This window comes from Acipenser ruthenus, chromosome 3 (assembly GCF_902713425.1).
Source record: "Acipenser ruthenus chromosome 3, fAciRut3.2 maternal haplotype, whole genome shotgun sequence".
Classification (NCBI taxonomy): domain Eukaryota; kingdom Metazoa; phylum Chordata; class Actinopteri; order Acipenseriformes; family Acipenseridae; genus Acipenser; species Acipenser ruthenus.
In genome coordinates, this window is record NC_081191.1 from 11132019 (window position 1) to 11150745 (window position 18727).

Sequence of the window (18727 nt, forward strand, 5' to 3'; positions counted from 1 at the left end):
CCGAGTGTCAGTATCCATACAGCCATGGGTGTCCGCAGATAGGTGCAAGGGGGGGCACTTGCCCCCCGCCCCCACCCCCCCGGAATCTGAATTTACAAAAAAAAATAGTTGTACAGTGTTTTTCAGGATAATTAATAGACTGTTCTTATGTATATTCAGTTAAGTTTTTTTTTTTAATAGAAAAACAATTAAAAGGGGAGTTACAGTCTGCTAAGAAATAAATAATAATAATAATACAGTTAAACGCAACAAAAACACAGATGCTGACGAGTAAATGACTCCTGAGATGAATATTATGTTAATTTAAGGTAGAGCTGAGGAAAGGTCATGTGTGCGTGACGACTCATTACCATTTTGCTAATTTGCATGTTTTGCGTTGTGTTTTGTATCATTTAGGGCAGTTCTGACAGCGCGCGTGAAGAAACATGCCAGCACCCAGAGTGAAAAGAAAGTTTGCTTCCAACTGTTTTTTACCTCATTCCATTTAGAAAAAACGTCCTCCATCACCTGTACCAGCAGAGGAAGTTGAATTGATCACAACGAGCGGTCATATCCCGTATATGCAATAAAAGACACACTGAAAAGAAACACCACTCTACAGCAAGGATTCCCCCGCCATCTCACAAAGGGGTTGTTAGACAGTACTGGATTTTGATCTGGGACAAAAGATAGTTCAAATACTTGCACATATGGTCACATATCTCACTTCAACTACCTGTTATTAAAGCTGATTTATCCTCCTTAATTCAAAGTAGGTTATTCCCTGTCCCTGATAGCCTTTCATCAATAACCAATTACACCTGCTGAAAATAACAAGAGCGGTTTTAGGTTCATTTCAACCGTTTAGCATTATTATTTTTTTTTTACATGTTTAAACCTTTAGAATAAATATCTGAATATTTGAAAAGTATAATAACTGTATGGAAAAAGAGTCAAATCATTTTAATTTGTATTACAAATCATTCATAAGAACATTAATATGACAAGACTCGAAGGCGATTCACACCCCCTGACTAGGTAGCAGTAGCACATGGAGTGAGGATTGTATCTGGTTGCCTACACACTTCTTTGTCAGCCAACGCTCGTCTATTGTTTTGAGCCGCGGCTGCTCTAACGCAGTACATCTTGAGAAGCTGCACTGCTCTGCAAACTTTTTAAGCCAGTGGATGCGTGACCGGGTGACGTATTTTCCGGCTGAGTTCACACAGACGATGAATTTGGACAGGTTTTACGCAGAATCTGCGCAGACTTAGCAAAGTCTGCGTATCGTGAACGCCCCCAATGTTTTTGAAAGGTATAGGAAAGCACACTAAGCTTATCAAAAGGATAACAAGCTGGCTGTCCAGAGATTTTTTTTTCTCGCTGGCGGGAAAGGCAGCGCGACATTAAAGAACTCACACATTGAAACAACCAGGCGCGCAAAGAAACGCGGACCAGTAAGGTACCTTATTACTAATTAGATTAAATCCTGTTACTCTGTATTTCTTGACGTTTTTTAGTCTGAATTTGGAGGCTAGGGTTACCACTGTTCATTGCCGTTTGGGTATGAGCTACTCTCTCAAAGCTCCACTGTGCAAAGTTTTTTTTTTTTGTAATTTACTCCTTCGCAGGATACGATGTCTGAGCATCTATATTTAAATAAAATTACGAACCGAACCACCCCCACCCCCAAACTGGGCAACCCTAATGGAGGCGCATTTACAGTATCGGTTTTCATTGGATTTTAGCTTAAATCTGAGCTGTTATGTAAATGAGGCTTAGAAGAATTATTATGCAGTACAAAACCATGTTACCCGACTATTTTTAAACACCTTGCCCCCCCTATAATTAATTCTGTGGACGCCCATGCATACGGCAGAGTTATGAAATTGTATAAAAAAAAAAAAGAAACAAAACTACATTTTCTTTGTAGGGTCGTCTTTTTCACTCGAAGTGTATGAAACACAGTGAGTATATGTCATAGCATTGTAAAATGTCATATGCATTGATTTAGAAGACCGATCTGAAACCTAGCATATACAATTGATTCAGGAAACGATATTCACATTGCACAATTGATGTCCTAGAAGTACTTTTTTTTACCCAGGATATTGCTGCTCTAGAAAGAGTGCAAAGAAGAGCAACCAGAATTATCCCTGGTTTAAAGGCATGTCGTATGCAGACAGGCTAAAAGAATTGAATCTATTCAGTCTTGAACAAAGAAGACTACATGGTGATCTGATTCAAGCATTCAAAATCCTAAAAGGTATAGACAATGTCAACCCAGGGGACTTTTTTGACCTGAAAAAAGAAACAAGGACCAGGGGTCACAAATGGAGATTAGATAAAGGGGCATTCAGAACAGAAAATAGGAGGCACTTTTTTACTCAGAGAATTGTGAGGTTATGGAACCAACTCCCCAGTAATGTTGTTGAAGCTGACACCCTGGGATCCTTCAAGAACCTGCTTGATGAGATTCTGGGATCAATAAGATACTAACAACCAAACGAGCAAGATGGGCTGAATGGCCTCCTCTCGTTTGTAAACTTTTTTATGTTCTTCTTATATATATTTCAGATTAGAACATATATATATATATATATATATATATATATATATATATATATATATAATCTGTTCTAATCTGAAATCTGAAAATGATAGTATTTCTCAGGTAATACAATTTCCTGGAAGAAAGCAGTCATTTACATTTTTGTAATTATCAGAGTCTATTCACTCAGAAACCACAGAATGTTGTAATAGGTTGATATACAGTGACACTTTATTTGAGTTATGGTCCAAGTACAATACATTAATAGGCATTTAACCAAAACAAGCCCTTTCCAGGCATTCACATTGATACAGGTAAACAAGTGATAGGTAGCAAGAAAGTTGTCATTACCTCCAACTGTATAACTTTAATTGGGTAAACATGAGTACAGGTGATATTATTTGATTGCTTTCCAATAAATAAGTTTCATGCAGTACACTGCAATAAATAAAAACATCAATGTGCATATAGTACACACATTTACAATGTAAGATACCAGTGTGAAACACCACATCTAAAGGTGCTGGCTCTGTCCCATACAGGGTAGCTTACCACATCTGCATATCATCACAGTCAGCCTCATATGGATTTAATAGTGCCATGGCAGTATTGCCTGTGAATACAAGTTATTAACACAGCTACTAAAGGAAAAGGGCAAACAGCTAGCAGTTGAACCGAATTGTTTGACTGGGCTATAAACTGTCAAACACTTGAGCAGAAGGGGTTTGCTTGCACACAAATAACACAGTACAGAACCACTTTAACGGTATGACCGTTCTGACAAAAGCAGGGTGTAAACAGCCACTGGCTTAATAAACCTGGAGCAGCATTTGTAGCTTGACACTTAACACGGTCCTGATGAACGTGGAGCAGGTTTATGTAAGACATACAGAGTAGGTTTCTCACAAGTCACTAGTTAGACAGTTCTACAGCTCCTTCCTCTTCTGCATCAGCTCTGTTTGCGCGGATCTCCACCAGGGTCCTGGCAAAACGAGTCCAGTCCTCGGCATGGGGGACTGCAAGCTGTAAGTACAGAAACACAGGCTTTATAACAGCTACCTGAGAGTTCATACCATTGGCAAAACAAATTGTATACCATTGTGTTTTATATTTTCGTTGAGTTTGTTGCTTAACCTTCACAACTGCTTTTATCAGTTGGTAGATTACATTTTCCTTTTAGAATCAATACAGATTTTTTTCTTAACTAATTTATCTCCCAATGGTGTATACCAGTACATCTTAACAACAATTTGTCAACAACCAGGTAACATGTTTATAATGTTGCAGAATCCCAGTTTTGTGATTTGTGATCCTGATAAAACCCACTTTTTGAATAAAACAGACATGTACAGTATATGAGACCTCACCTCAAAAGTTCACCTAACAACAAGTACACAAATGTGATCTGCATCCAAACAGACAAAAATTGATAAACTAGCTTTGCGTCTACACTGTAGCGCTGTGCTCACTATAAGGTAAGGACCCTTTTGTTTGTGCAATGCAAAATTTAAATCCTTAAAAACTTCATAGCTCTGAACAATCAAACTCGATTTAATGTTACACATTTTGTTATGAACAGAGAAAAATAATTTTGTAACAGGAACATAAAACTTAAAAGGCCAACAAGAACCTACTGTTTAAAGTGCACAATTCTGTGTAAGCCTGGACATTAAAAAAGAAAATCGATGTATTGTCTCTACTAATTTTTATATTATAGGATCCACCTACTGTGGTTTTGCTGGAGACTTCAACAGCTTGTAGTCTAAACCCTTGCAGATTTACATTATAATTACATTTTTTTGTAATTAAAAAATAAATATTCAAGATTTCTCAGCCTTTCACTTACAGTGAATTATTCAAGTGTCTTACACAGTATAGTAAATATGTAATATACTGTTAACATACTGTAGCCTAACTGAATTATTGAACTGTACTCAAATAAGGGATATTAGACCATTAAGAAGTCTACTAACGTGCCACTTGTAGCATGAATGTACTTTGTGATTGATACCAAGGCCGTAGAGGATGTGATGTGACTACATTCTGGGTAAGCAAAGCTCTACACAGATAGACTATAAGCCCTTTTAAAGGGCTTACTGTCTATAAGCCCTTGTCAAATCCTTCTTATGTTCCAGGTTGTTTTGTCTGACTACAGTACCACCACCATTTTACTGTTGATGCATACAGTCGTATTGGCACCCTACACTTAAAATAAGATCATTCAAGACTTGTTAAATGCAAACATTCAGTGAACATTTGCCAATAATTAATATGACAAAGACCAAATACACATTTCTGGTAGTTTAACAAAGAATCTTTGTACAAAAGAAATAATGGGGCTCCAGAGTGGCGCATCCAGTAAAAGCACTCGCTAGAGTGCAGGATGCGCTCTATAGCCTGGACGTCGCCGGTTCGAGTCCAGGCTATTCCACAGCCGACCGTGGACGGGAGCTACGAGGGGGCGGCGCTCAATTGGCCGAGCGTCGTCCGGGGGGAGGGAGGGTTAGGTCGGCCAGGGTGTCCTCGGCTCACCGCGCACCAGCGACCCCTGTAGTCTGGCCGGGCGCCTGCGGGCTTGCCTGTAAGCTGCCCAGAGCTGCGTTGTCCTCCGACGCTGTAGCTCTGAGGCGGCTGCACGGTGAGTCTGCAGAGTGTAAAGAAGCAGGCGGCTGACGGCACACGCTTCGGAGGACAGCGTGTGTTCATCTTCACCCCTGCGCTGACTCGGGAGGCGATGAGCTGAGCCTAAAAATAATTGGGCATTTCAAATTGGGGAGAAAATAATAAAAACTAATTGGCAACGACTAAATTTTAATTAATTAATTAATTAATTAATTAATTAATTAATTAATTAATTAATTAATTAATAATAAAAGCACTTAGACAATTTCAAATATTTGTTAATGACAAAAGTATCGGCACCTTTACATTAAAAGTCTGTAGAAAATGGTATAAAAATAAATTAATTGTTTGAAAACCATTACACAGTAACTAAGCTGCCTTATAAAGCCAATAGCCAGACAATTATTTCCAACATCTGTTGAAGAAGAATATTTTGGCAACACAGCAGATGTTGGTCAAGACAAAGGAGTTGGATTCACATTTGAGAAAAGCATTCATAGCAAACTACAACAAAGGAAGTGGCTACAGAACAGTATCAAAGAAATATGGAATACCAAAATCCACAATCAGATAAGTAAAGAAGTACCACAGGACAAATGCAACTGAAACTTTTGAAAGAAGTCGACATCCAAAGAAAATTACTGGACAGCAGGTAGGAGAATCGTCTAAGCACCTAAAAAAAAATACAAGACTAACAGCCCAGGACTTAAAGAAAGATTTAGAAGCATCAGGCATAATAGTACAAACATTACATAGGCATCTGAACACAGAAGAGTTGTATGCACACCACTTTTAAAGAACATTCATAAAACAAATCTTCTAACATTCATGTGATTGAATGCAGCAATGTAGCATAACATCTGCTCGTAGGCTGATTGGCAGACAGTTTATCTTCCACCACGAAAACCACCCAAAGCATGAAATACTAAAGCAGAGGTTATTAAAATCAGATTTAAAAGGAAGATTTTTCCCTTTATTGTAAAGAATATTGTGGCAATGTGCCCTGCCCTTGTGTGCGTTTATATGTTGTATGTTGTGTGTAAATGTTGGTGTTGGTACACGGGATATAAATGGGTGTGTGCAGCACGAGTATTTTAGATTGTATAATTATATTTAGGCACGGGATTGCACTTCACGTGCATTTAAAGTATGTAATAATATGTGAGCACGGGGTTGCACGTAATGAATTCACGTGCTGGGATTCAAGTGAATAATTAATTAGTAATTGAATCCCAGCACAACAGTATATATAGAGACACGTAGCACTCACTCAGGGTTGTGTGTTCGGTGAGTGGAGAACGGGATAGGAGACGGAGGTGATAATTGTAATAGTAATAAGTAGTTAAATCTGCTCACCGTGTTTTGTCTGTATAGTTCATTTTGTTTGTCTTTTTGTTTTGGCAACGAGTGCCGTGTCCTGTGTTTTGTGTTCAAACCTTTTATTTTCTGTTCTGTTTATTAAATGCTGAGCGAAACCATTCGCTCAGCTCCACCAAACCACACCTCTCTGTTGTTTATTTCCTGGCTCTGGTCTGACGCCACCCACTCCGGCCGTCTTTGTGACAAATATACATACATATTGCATTTTTTCGTAGCTAATAGTTGACAATAGCCTAATACAAGTATAATGATTACTACTTTGTTAAAGCTCTTTAAATTGAAATCAAGAATTACATCTTGCTCAGAAATCAGGGGTATTTATATAAACATTTCATAAGAAAATATTAAATAAATACACAGAGTTATAAATTATCAGTTACAAATTACAATAAAAACAAAATATGAAGTGCAAGGTTATAGGCAGTATGAGTAGTATGTATGCTATATATATATATATATATGAATGAGGTTATACCACACAAGTAGAATCCTCAGTAGGAGAGGGCATGATTATAGTTATATAAAAATTCAAAGAGGGCATCTCAAGTATTTCACCACTAACATAGATGGAGGGCTTTTAAGCATAAATTATATGTTGGCTCTGTGTGGCACCGGAGATCCTTATAAAGCAAATGAAAGAAATGAACTGGACTTTGTTTCAGACTCAGCACATATATAAGCAGTATGCCATGGGAATGTGGAAAAGCATCAGTGATATTAAGAAGAACATATGGGGGGGGGGGGGGGGGGGCTCCCGAGTGGCGCATCTGGTAATGGCGCTCCGCGCGGAGTGCTGCATGCGCTCTATAGCCTGGACGTCGCCGGTTCGAGTCCAGGCTATTCCATTGCCGACCGTGGACAGGAGCTCCCAGAGGGCGGCGCACAATTGGCTGAGCGTCGCCCCCAGGGGGGGGGAGGGCTTAGGTCGGTCAGGGTGTCCTCGGCTCACCGCGCACCAGTGACCCCTGTGGTCTGGCCGGGTGCCTGTGGGGTGGTACTGGTGAGCTGAGCATAAAAAATAATTGGACATTCAAAACTGGAAGAAAATAATAAAAATAATTGGCAACGACTAAATAAAAAAAAAAAGAACCTGGGGGAGATATTTGATATTGACAAAACTATACAGCCGGTACAAAAAGTGTTATGAGATTCACTACTTCAAACACTCAGTGATGCAACAATAAAACTATGATATGAAACAACAGTAAGTAGACACATGTTTCAGCTAATGCCTCCATCGGTGTAATGATTTAACTCCTGTATGTCTCATGACTGAAACGTGTATGCATTCTATATAACTAAAAAAACATCCCAAAGGAAAATGACAAACCAGTTTTGCAAGTACTTGGAAAATGTTTTCTTTAAAATGTAGGGTATACAAAGTTTGCTACCAACATGCCTCCTGACAGACTGCAGTGTATGTTTTTTTTTGTTTTTTTTTAATCCCCCACAATGTTAAAACATCAAACCCTTTAACTTTAGTGGCTTCATTGATGACCGCCCATGATCATTAACCCTAAACCACACTTTAAAGCAGTCAGACTCCAATTATACTGATTCAGAAAACTAAAATTAGAATATCTTAAAAAACCCACAATGAAATAAACCCAGTCAAAGGAGCCAGCTCTACCAAGATGAGGAAGTTCATTCCGCAGTTAGTGAGCCTGGCGCATATAGTAATATTGTACACTCCAGATTTACGTAAGGATATTGGTTCGACTTTTACAATGATGTTTTCAGTAGAACAATTAAAAACACTTATTATAATTTAGCTATTTATCATTCAAGCAATAAAATATGTCGTGCTGTCAAAGAAGCTCTTAGCTTCTTAGCTTAGTATGGAATTATATGTGTTGCTTTACCTTTCAAACATTTGCGGTGTAGATTTGTTTCTGGGTTGTTGTTTTTTTATGGTTAAAGTTTAAACATGTGGAATATTATTATTATTATTATTATTATTATTATTATTATTATTATTGTAAGGTTTTATTTGGTATTATTAGATTTATGGTTTTCACAGACCCTGACTAGCACTATTAATGGACTACCTAATGCTGTTTTAGTTATAGTAGCAGAAGCTCAGTGCTTATTAGGTTCTGTGAAACCAGCCAATAGTATTTATAGCAGGCTATTCGTGAACACATTTTATCCCATAAACAACAAAAAATAAATAAATAAGGTTTCACAATATTGTCCATCAATTCAAATGTCTTTTAATATGTCTGCTTCATAATAAACATGATCAAGATTCTGCATGTGAAAGACACCACACATTTTCAAAGAGTAATTACAACAGATGACGCAATACAATACACCCCAGTGTTGACACTTTTTTTTTTTTACCTCTCCAACATCGTAGATCCAGACTCGACCCTCCGAATCCCCGACTGCCACCTCTTTACCTGTCGCCGCCCAGCGGACCCGGTTCAGGGCAGAAGCCCCCTCAATTGTCACACTAGCAGTTGGCACCTATTAAACACATAACAAGAATCCATCATGTAAAAGTAATTGTAGTAGCAAATAAAACAATTCTATAAATCTTACCCATTTTGTACTTCCATTAGTCTCCAGTGTAGAGTGTTGAAAGAAATGCATGTTATAGAAAACATTATTAAAAAACTGACATCTAGTACTACACTAAGTCTCAGTTTGCTTGCCTTGTCTTCCAGGAAGTCTGCTACTGCTTTACTTGGTCATTTCTGGGTCAAAGCATTATACTGGCTGAAGGTATCTAAGTCGATAGGGGAAGCAGCTGATTGGTTATTGCCAGGAAAGAAGCCAGTGAATGACAATTGCACCCTCCAAGAGAAATTACCCAGGAAGTGTAAGACAGTCTAAAAGCAGCTTGCAAACAGATTTCTTTAACCTGGTGTAGTACCAGATATCACGTTTCAAAATGGAAATACATTTGCCGACCGACGGGAGCTCCCAGGGGTCGGTGCTCAATTGGCCGAGCGTAGCCCGGGGGGAGGAAGGGTTAGGTCAGCCAGGGTGTCCTCGGCTCACCGCGCACCAGCAACCCCTGTAGTCTGGCCGGGCGCCTGCGGGCTTGCCTGTAAGCTGCCCGAAAGCTGCATTGTCCTCCGACACTGTAGCTCTTGGGTGGCTGCATGGTGAGTCCGCAGTGTGAAAAAAAGCGGTCGGCTGACGGCACACGCTTCGGAGGACAGTGTGTGTTCGTCTTCGCCCTCCCGAGGGGTGGTAGCGGTGAGCTGAGCATAATAAAAATAATTGGCCATTCCAAATTGGGAGAAAATAATAAAAATAATTGGCAACGACTACATTTATAAAAAAAAAAAAAAAAAAGGAAATACATGATTTCTAAAACATGTGTTTTCTTAAAACTGCACATTTGAGACCTATATATAAAATGGATGTGCATGGCAGAGATAATGGTTTGCTATGTTCTTTTGAATATGCTTTACCATACGCTGCTGGTCTTTACAATGCTTGCCTATGCTTATTCAGATTTGCTTTGCTTTTACTATGGGACAGTCTTATTTGGGCATCAAGTTGCCTCATGGCAGTATTGTAGCTGCAGTGATGATATTTAACTTTCTGTTGCTGTGTAGTTTAAAAAAAAGTTTTAAGGTTTCTTTGACAGCTCAAGTAGGAATCACTGTGGTTGAAAGTATAATGAAAGAGGTTATCACTCAGTTATGTAACCTGCTGGAAGAAAAGACAACACAAAACAAAGAGCCTACTAAACTGCTGAAATATCATTTGTAAGCATCTTTTCCAGACATTATCGCAGCATGGAGAAATCCATATCACAGGTGCAAGCAGGGCCAGCCTTAAGGCAAGGCGAGCGAGGCGGCCGCCTAGGGCCCCCACCCTTTAGGGGGCCCCGCAAGCAAACGGACTGCCGTGAGATTTAATTTGTTCGTTACGTGCTTGCAAAATGCTCAGGGGTCAGGGTACCTCATATAGCGCAAGTAACATTAAATTATGTTTCTTTTTTAAAAACATTTTTTATTCCTTAGAAACCATAAATGATGATAGTTTCTCATTGGGTCTGGACTACACACACTCATCCACATACACAGGAGAGAAGGTTCGTGTCGTGTGGGAAAGTGGTAACAAACATGTTGCAGCGCACTTTTATACAGTTATCAATTAAATCTTTGTTCAGCAAGTCAGCAAGCTTTGTTCAGCAAGCTACGTGGGCAAAAGTAGACTTAACAGGTCACAACACGTTGTAAGATAATGTTTTGTGTTCGCAAGCCTCTTCATTTACCGCAAAAGTTAAGCTATGCTAGTTTATAAACACATTTTGTTGATTAAAAAAATGCTTTGGCTAGATACATATAATCACAGATTTATGTGAAAACCAAATCAGTTGTTGCAGCTAATGTAAATCTAATCTATTAATACAATTGAATGTAGCTGAATTCACAAGCTATTGTTTAGTTAATAGTTTGAATGTTTGGGCTACTCGAAGGTTGGCCGTCTTAGGTTTCTTAATATAGCAATTTTGGTGTTAGAGGTGTGTGTGTGTATATATATATGTGTAAATATATATATATATATAATTTTGTTAATTAGATTTTTTGTTTTACCCAGTAAAATACACTATTTCTGAATGGAATAATCTAATAATAATAATCACAATTAAACTACATCTACCCACATCTAAAATACCCTCTTTTTGAGTACATGTTTGTTAATTGTTATTTTTCTTCTAAAAAAAAAAAATTATATTACAGGTTGCTATGAGTCTTGCCATGGATGAGACCGATGTGTCAGAATGTATTACAAAAATATTACAAATATAAGTGTGATTAGATATGGGGTACATTAGAAATACATATTAGAGGTGACAGTTGCAGCTTAATTGAAGAAAAAAGATAACATGATGTGAATCTCTCAGAACAGCCCTGGTGATTTCAATAGGACGTGGAATTAAAATACCTAACCTCAATCTATATTAGGAGTCATGAAGCAAGTTGTCTTGCTTTACTTCTGCAAAAGAAAAAAGGTCTCGCAAATCATTTGAACACAAATTGAAAGCATGCAATGGGGAATGTTATGTTAATAACAAAAGACTGCATGCTGTGAACATTGCAGCATGTTTCTCATAAAGGAAGCTTTGGCAAGTCAAAGACATCCTTTAACTCTGTTCCATAGACACTGCAGTAATCAAAGTGGTTCCCTTTTTGTCAAGAGAACAGCTTGTGCAGCTGTGAATGAGTGGAAGTGTTTCCTTGGTAAGGGCTGCACGCAGCAAACTGGATTAACTGTGGGTTGATTAGTAGGCTGTACTGTAGTTACCTGGAACACAGAAGGGTATAGTGCAAAGTTCTCAGATGTTTATTCAACTAGTTTTTGAAAAATAAATAACTTCAGTACAGTAACTAGATATAAACAAGATCACAATGTATAGCAAGTTAAAAACAACCGTAGCTTTTTTGTAAGCTTTTGGTCTTCTGTCCTCCACACAACAAAGATGCAGTGCTAAAACAGTCCTAAACTGACACTGAGCTCCATTTCAGTTTGAGTAATGGCTTGACCAAGCACTGCAGGATTAAAATAGAATTCGGGTTGTAAACCAAGGCATGGTATTCCAATAAAAAGTGAACTGGTCCAACAGACAGGACATTGACTGTAAATGATAAAACGCCTACAGCCTGGTATCAGTTGAAAGTTGTTAATTTTTTTAAAGCATGAACAATAAAGAAACATTTTCCAATTTTTTGGGAACCATCTTATGCTCCATAGTATGAAATGTTTCCAGGGACCGCTATCAGAAGAACCTGTGGTCCTGATCACAGTTCAGGCTAAATATAATATGAAAGACATACACTAGTCAAAAAAAAAAAAAAAAAAGTACTATTCTGTTCTATTTCTTTCTGACGCAATATACAGAAAGGGCCATTTTTGTTGGTTGCTATTTAAATAATGCAAAAATGTTTGTAAGTCTTTGTTTATATTATTACGACAATGTTACTGAACATAATGAATGAATGAATGAATGAACAGCCTATGCAAAATGCTGGAATGACAGTTTGGAATGACCAGGCCCCTGGTTAAGAAAAGGTCACATGATGACAACCAAACCCTGGTTCTTACCTCAGCTCTCAACAGCTCGGGGAATGAGAATAATAGCTACATCTATTGACTCTTATCGAGATACCCCTGCTGCTACCTGACCAGAAAGAATAGCGATACTAAACATACCACTGGGGTACAACAGTTGCCCAATGCAGTTCATAATGCCAAAAAAGTACTGAAAGTTATTTCAAGTGATCCGGGGAGATAGGAGACAGCACTGCAAGGTCCAATACATCTTCCAGGTATTGTTATAACTTATATGGATGTACTACTGGTCTTTAGTAAGTGTCTACAAGTTATTAGTTGAATGATCATTAGTTAGTTTAAAAGGTTAATTAGAATGAAGGCAACAGACAAAACAAACGTTATATTGAAGAGCCAATGTGAAGGCAGCCAACCCTCCTTGCATCCCCCCAGCTGTATGATTTATTATTAAAAAGGTGTCCAAAAGCCTTCTCTTTCAAGCAGTACAGTGACAGCCATGTCAGCAGCAGCCTCTTCTTGCCTGACCACATTGTTATTTATAGCCGACATGTTTGATTTTCAAAAGAGGAGGCGTGCCTTCAAGTGGTTTAGAATTTACTGGAGAGACTACAGCATCGCCTTATCACCCCATCCTTTTTAAATGAGACTTGTAAACATGTACTGTATTAGCACTAAACTGCCAATTATTGTCAAGTGAATTGTTTTCATATACTGGTAAATTATTATATAAGCTGGGCTGAGTTGAGTGGGGGACGGAGGGGGGTGATGCTGGGACGCCAGAATCACCGTCGAGCCCTCTTGAGGTGTCGTGGGCTAGTCGACGAAACACTTAGGATGGAAGGTGCCCACTTGAAAACCCCAGAGATGTACCCTACTTAGCTCAATCCAGACGGTTGTCATGCTGATGCGCTGGGGAGGCCGCACTTTGGTTGATCCCCGGAGCCAGCATCGCAGCCGTTGTGTGTGCTGATGCGCCAGGGAGGCAAAATAAGCTGATCCCTGGAGCCAGCATTACACTTCAGCCATTAACACCAGACAGAAGGATATCTACATCATCATATGGAAGGAAACGTAAATGGATGGAGACACATATGGATCACATTAGTTTACTGTAAAGCTACGTCTTAGTTGGTGCTTATCTTGGCGAGAGCCGAGTTCAAATCAGCATGAAGTTTTAACATCTACTCTCGTGTAATGGAAATCATGAAGATCTGGATACGTCCAGTGACTGCTGTGAATAGTGCAGCTGGCAACAAGGGAAAGACCTTGTGACAGCCTGGAGAGACAGCTGACAGGAGGAAAGAGACCCCATTGGGGCTGGTAAGGGTTAGCTACCCTTGTCGGCAGTATCCAGCTCTGTGTTTACAGGATGCTGGAGACACCCGCCCAAGGCTTCTAAGAAATTAAAGAGAAAAATACCCCTAGAGTCTGCGAGAGCGGGGGCGGAAGATGACTCAACGTTGGACAACACGGTTAACGACTTAGGAACGGAAACGGATATGAGTATGGAGAGTACTTCACAAAAGACTAGTTCAAGATCTGCAGTTAATAAAGACATGGAACTCCAGGTTTGTGTCTGCGGCTGGAGCAAGGCGACAACGGTCAGGGGTTTGAAGATTCATCAAGGGAGAATGAAATGCTTGAGGGAGAAGGGACAAGGGCCTCGCATTGATCAGTACTTCTTACGAAGTCAGTCAAGTCAGTCGAATGAAATCCAGCGACAGGAAGCAAACCACAGTTCGCAGGATATCAGCACCCCTGTCATAGATGTGAGGAGGACTTGCATGGACACAGTTAGTGATGAACCTAATGATCCTTGTGAACCCGGTCAGACAAACCAGCATAAGAGAGAAAAGAACCTCAACGGGCACAAGCCTGGAGTTAAATGGCCAAGAGCTTGTGAGAAAACTGCATGGGACACAGTAAACACAGATCTCTGCGTTGCATTGGAAAGATTAAGTGGAACAGTTGAAAAGAAGCTGGATAAATTTGGGGACATCATCTACGCATATGGAAGTGAGAGGTTTGGAGTTGAAAATAGGAAGGAAAAAGTACAAACTATTCCTGGAAAGTCTAGACGGCAGCAAGAGATTGAACGCTTAGTTAGAGAAAGGAGACAGCTGAGGAACCAATGGAGAAGAGCAGAACAAAGTCAGAAGGAGGGACTCAATCTCTTACAAAGGGTCATAAAAGATAAGCTTGCAACATTGCGCAGAGCTGAGCGCCTACGGAAACGCTACAAAAAGAAGGAGCGTGCGAGAGCTAACTTTTATAAAGAGCCATTCAAATTTGTAAAGAAGTTATTCACCAGTGAGAAGAATGGCACACTAAAAGCATCTAAGGTTGAGCTGGAGAGATATTTGGAGGAAACACATACAGATTCAAAAAGGCAGGAGCCTATGTCAATTCCGTCAGACATCCCACCTATCAATCCACCAGAATACCAAATGGAGGACTGTGCACCTAAGTGGAAAGAAATAGAGCAAGCTGTGAAAAAAGCAAGGGCTTCATCATCTCCAGGGCCTAATGGAGTTCCGTACAGAGTGTACAAGAGTGCTTCAGGAGTTCTACGAATTCTGTGGAAATTGATGAAAGTGGCATGGGAAAAACAGGTTGTACCAAGAGCATGGCGCCGAGCAGGTGGAGTCTTTATACCTAAAGAAAAAGATTCTACAAGCATCAGTCAGTTTCGTCCCATTTCCCTATTAAACGTAGAAGGCAAGATTTTCTTCAGCATTATTGCTCAGAGATTGTCAGCTTACCTATTAAAGAACTGCTTCATTGACACTTCAATACAAAAAGCGGGCATTCCAGGTTTCCCAGGTTGCTTAGAACACATCAATGTGATCTGGCAACAAATTCAATCAGCTAAAAAGGAGAGGAAGGAGCTCCATGTGACATTCCTGGATTTGGCTAATGCATATGGTTCAGTGCCACATGAACTACTTTGGGCAGCATTTGATTTTTTCAGTGTACCGATGACAATAACAAATTTAGTGAAAGCCTATTTTGGAGATTTGCAATTCAGTTTTTCAACTTCAGAATTCAGCACTACATGGCAATGCCTAGAGGTTGGAATAATGGCAGGATGCACCATTTCTCCACTGGCTTTTACCATGGCACTGGAAGTAATCATTAGGGCATCAAAATGGGTAGTAGGAGGAGAGCGCTTGGCTTCTGGAATGCGACTACCACCAATTCGAGCATACATGGATGACATGACAACCATGACTACAACAGTAGCCTGCACTAATCGATTATTGGGCAAATTAACCAATAACATTGAATGGGCACGAATGCAATTCAAGCCCACTAAATCAAGGAGCATCTCTATAATTAAAGGCAAAGTAGTAGATAAAACATTCTTCATTAATGGTGAGGCAATACCAACAGTGTCTGAGAAGCCAGTGAAGAGTCTTGGGAGATGGTACGACGGGGATCTAAAGGACACAGTTCGTGTGGGAGAAGTTAGACAACAAGCAGTGGAAGGGTTGAAGAGCATAGACAGCTGCGCTCTACCAGGTAAACTAAAACTCTGGTGCTTTCAGTTTGGTCTACTGCCAAGGTTGCTGTGGCCACTGACTGTGTACGAGGTTTCTTTGACAACAGTAGAGAAGCTGGAAGCTTTAATCAGTTCATACATCAGGAAATGGTTGGGAGTTCCACGCTGCCTCAGCAGAGTGGGACTTTATGGTAAAGGAATACTGCAGCTACCAGTCTCTGCTCTAACCGAGGAGTTTAAGTGCGCCAAGGTCAGACTGGAAATGACTTTAGTAGAGTCACGCGATAAATGCGTAAGGGAGGCAGCACCTGTGTTGAAAACTGGAAGAAAGTGGGCGGCAAAGAAAGCTGTGGAAGATGCAAAGGCTGCCCTTCGAATTGGTGATATCATGGGGCAAGTTCAGCATGGAAGAGGGGGTCTTGGTTTCAGTTCAACTCCTCCTACATGGCACAAGGCGGCCCCAGCTCAAAGGAGGAAGCTGGTAGTCAACGAGGTGCAAAAGCAGGAGGAGAGGATGAGGTGTATAAAGGCCATTTCCCAGGCCAAGCAGGGAGAATGGATGAGATGGGAGAGTGTGGAACAACGCAAGATTGGCTGGAAAGACCTATGGTCAATGGAACAGAGCAGGATCAGTTTCCTCATCAGGTCAACATATGATGTTCTCCCATCACCACAGAACCTAAACCTCTGGGTAGGAGAGGATCCCTCATGTCCTTTGTGTTCATCACCTGCAACATTAAGGCACATTTTGACAGGATGTAAGGTGGCTCTTAGCCAAGGACGGTTTACTTGGCGCCATGACCAGGTGCTGCGATGTTTGGCCTTAGCATTGGAAGACAAGCGTAACATGACCAATAAGTTGTCACCTGTTCCATCAAAACATTACACACAAAAGACAACATTCCTCCGCCCAGGAGAGCAACCACCAAGAAAAGGTGTTAAAACCAATTCTCACCCAGGACAACTGGAAGCTGCTAGAGACTGGAAAATGCTGGCAGATGTTGGTCAACGGCTTATTTTTCCACCTGAGATTGCCACCACTAACCTTCGACCAGATATTGTCTTGTGGTCTGGATCAGCACGCCTTGTTCACCTGGTAGAGTTAACAGTGCCATGGGAGGATGCTGTAGATGAGGCGTATGAGAGGAAGAAACTGCGGTATGCTCAACTAGCCACTGAAGCGGAACAGCGAGGATGGAGAGTTCGGGTTTACCCAGTGGAAGTGGGTTGTCGAGGATTTGTGGCACACTCTACAACCCGGTTTCTCAGAGACGTCGGATTCAGTGGCCAAGAGTTGCGTCGCACAGTGAAGAACTTATCTGAAACAGCAGAGAGGAGCAGCAACTGGCTGTGGTTGAGACGGAAAGATTCTGGCTGGGGACAGGTAAGTAAGCTGGGCTGAGTTGAGTGGGGGACGGAGGGGGGTGATGCTGGGACGCCAGAATCACCGTCGAGCCCTCTTGAGGTGTCGTGGGCTAGTCGACGAAACACTGAGGATGGAAGGTGCCCACTTGAAAACCCCAGAGATGTACCCTACTTAGCTCAATCCAGACGGTTGTCATGCTGATGCGCTGGGGAGGCCGCACTTTGGTTGATCCCCGGAGCCAGCATCGCAGCCGTTGTGTGTGCTGATGCGCCAGGGAGGCAAAATAAGCTGATCCCTGGAGCCAGCATTACACTTCAGCCATTAACACCAGACAGAAGGATATCTACATCATCATATGGAAGGAAACGTAAATGGATGGAGACACATATGGATCACATTAGTTTACTGTAAAGCTACGTCTTAGTTGGTGCTTATCTTGGCGAGAGCCGAGTTCAAATCAGCATGAAGTTTTAACATCTACTCTCGTGTAATGGAAATCATAATATAAATGCTATGGGCTGCTAAATGTATTTTCCAGAATGATAATAATCCTTTAAATTAAATACTGTGCATAAGTTTTCTGTACCACAGAAGCAGAAGAACAACACAGTCACATTTTAAAAGTCAAAACATACTATCATTGGAATAACCATGTGCCGTATTGAATTAAACCACCAAACAGGCTATTTAGGAGGCCACTGTGTGCACACCTATGGAATTAAGCAATAGACATCAGTAATATAATACGTTATTGTTTTTTCTCTCTGATGCATAATGGTCCATACAATTACCTTATGATGCACTCATTTTGTTAAATGTAGTGAAAGTACTGAAATAATTGATGGATGATTGCCAGCACACCGCTGGTAACACACAGACTTCAGGGTTTGTGAGCACTCACCTCCGTGTCATTATTCAGGTTCCAGAGATCCAAACGGCCCATTCCATCCACACAGGCAAAGAGTGCAGGATGCACTGGGGACCACATGACGTCGTAGACATAGTCGGCATTGTCTTCAAAGGAGTAGAGAGGTTTGTTGTGCTGTAAGGCGGGGAGAACATTAAGACTTTGTGGCGCTAGTGCAGCCTAGGGCTGTCTGGCAAGTCTAATTAAAATCTTTGCACGTTTGTTAAGTGTCATAAAACCCAGGAGATGAAAGTACTGCAAGGTGTACTGTAACTTTAATGTAACAGCTGTTTAGAGAGCCAACTAAATCAAGGAGTGAGAGAGAGACAAAGAGAGAGACCCAAGAATACCAAAATACTGCTCAACAAATTCCAGACAGGTAAA

At 40.6% G+C, this 18727-nt stretch overlaps 1 protein-coding gene across 5 annotated transcripts in view; it reads right to left on the reverse strand.

Moving 5' to 3' along the window:
• Nucleotides 1-2743: 2743 nt before the first annotated feature.
• Nucleotides 2744-18727, reverse strand: part of LOC117394423 (cytoplasmic dynein 1 intermediate chain 1) — a 102782-nt gene continuing 86798 nt past the window's right edge. For all 5 annotated transcript variants that reach the window (XM_033992683.3, XM_033992679.3, XM_033992681.3 and 2 more), the window contains 3 exons: nucleotides 18338-18478; nucleotides 8876-9001; nucleotides 2744-3553 (listed from right to left, as the gene is read on the reverse strand). In XM_033992683.3, the coding sequence (XP_033848574.1) occupies nucleotides 3443-3553; nucleotides 8876-9001; nucleotides 18338-18478 (378 nt within the window). In that variant the 3' untranslated portion in view covers nucleotides 2744-3442. The remainder of the gene's footprint in view (nucleotides 3554-8875; nucleotides 9002-18337; nucleotides 18479-18727) is intronic.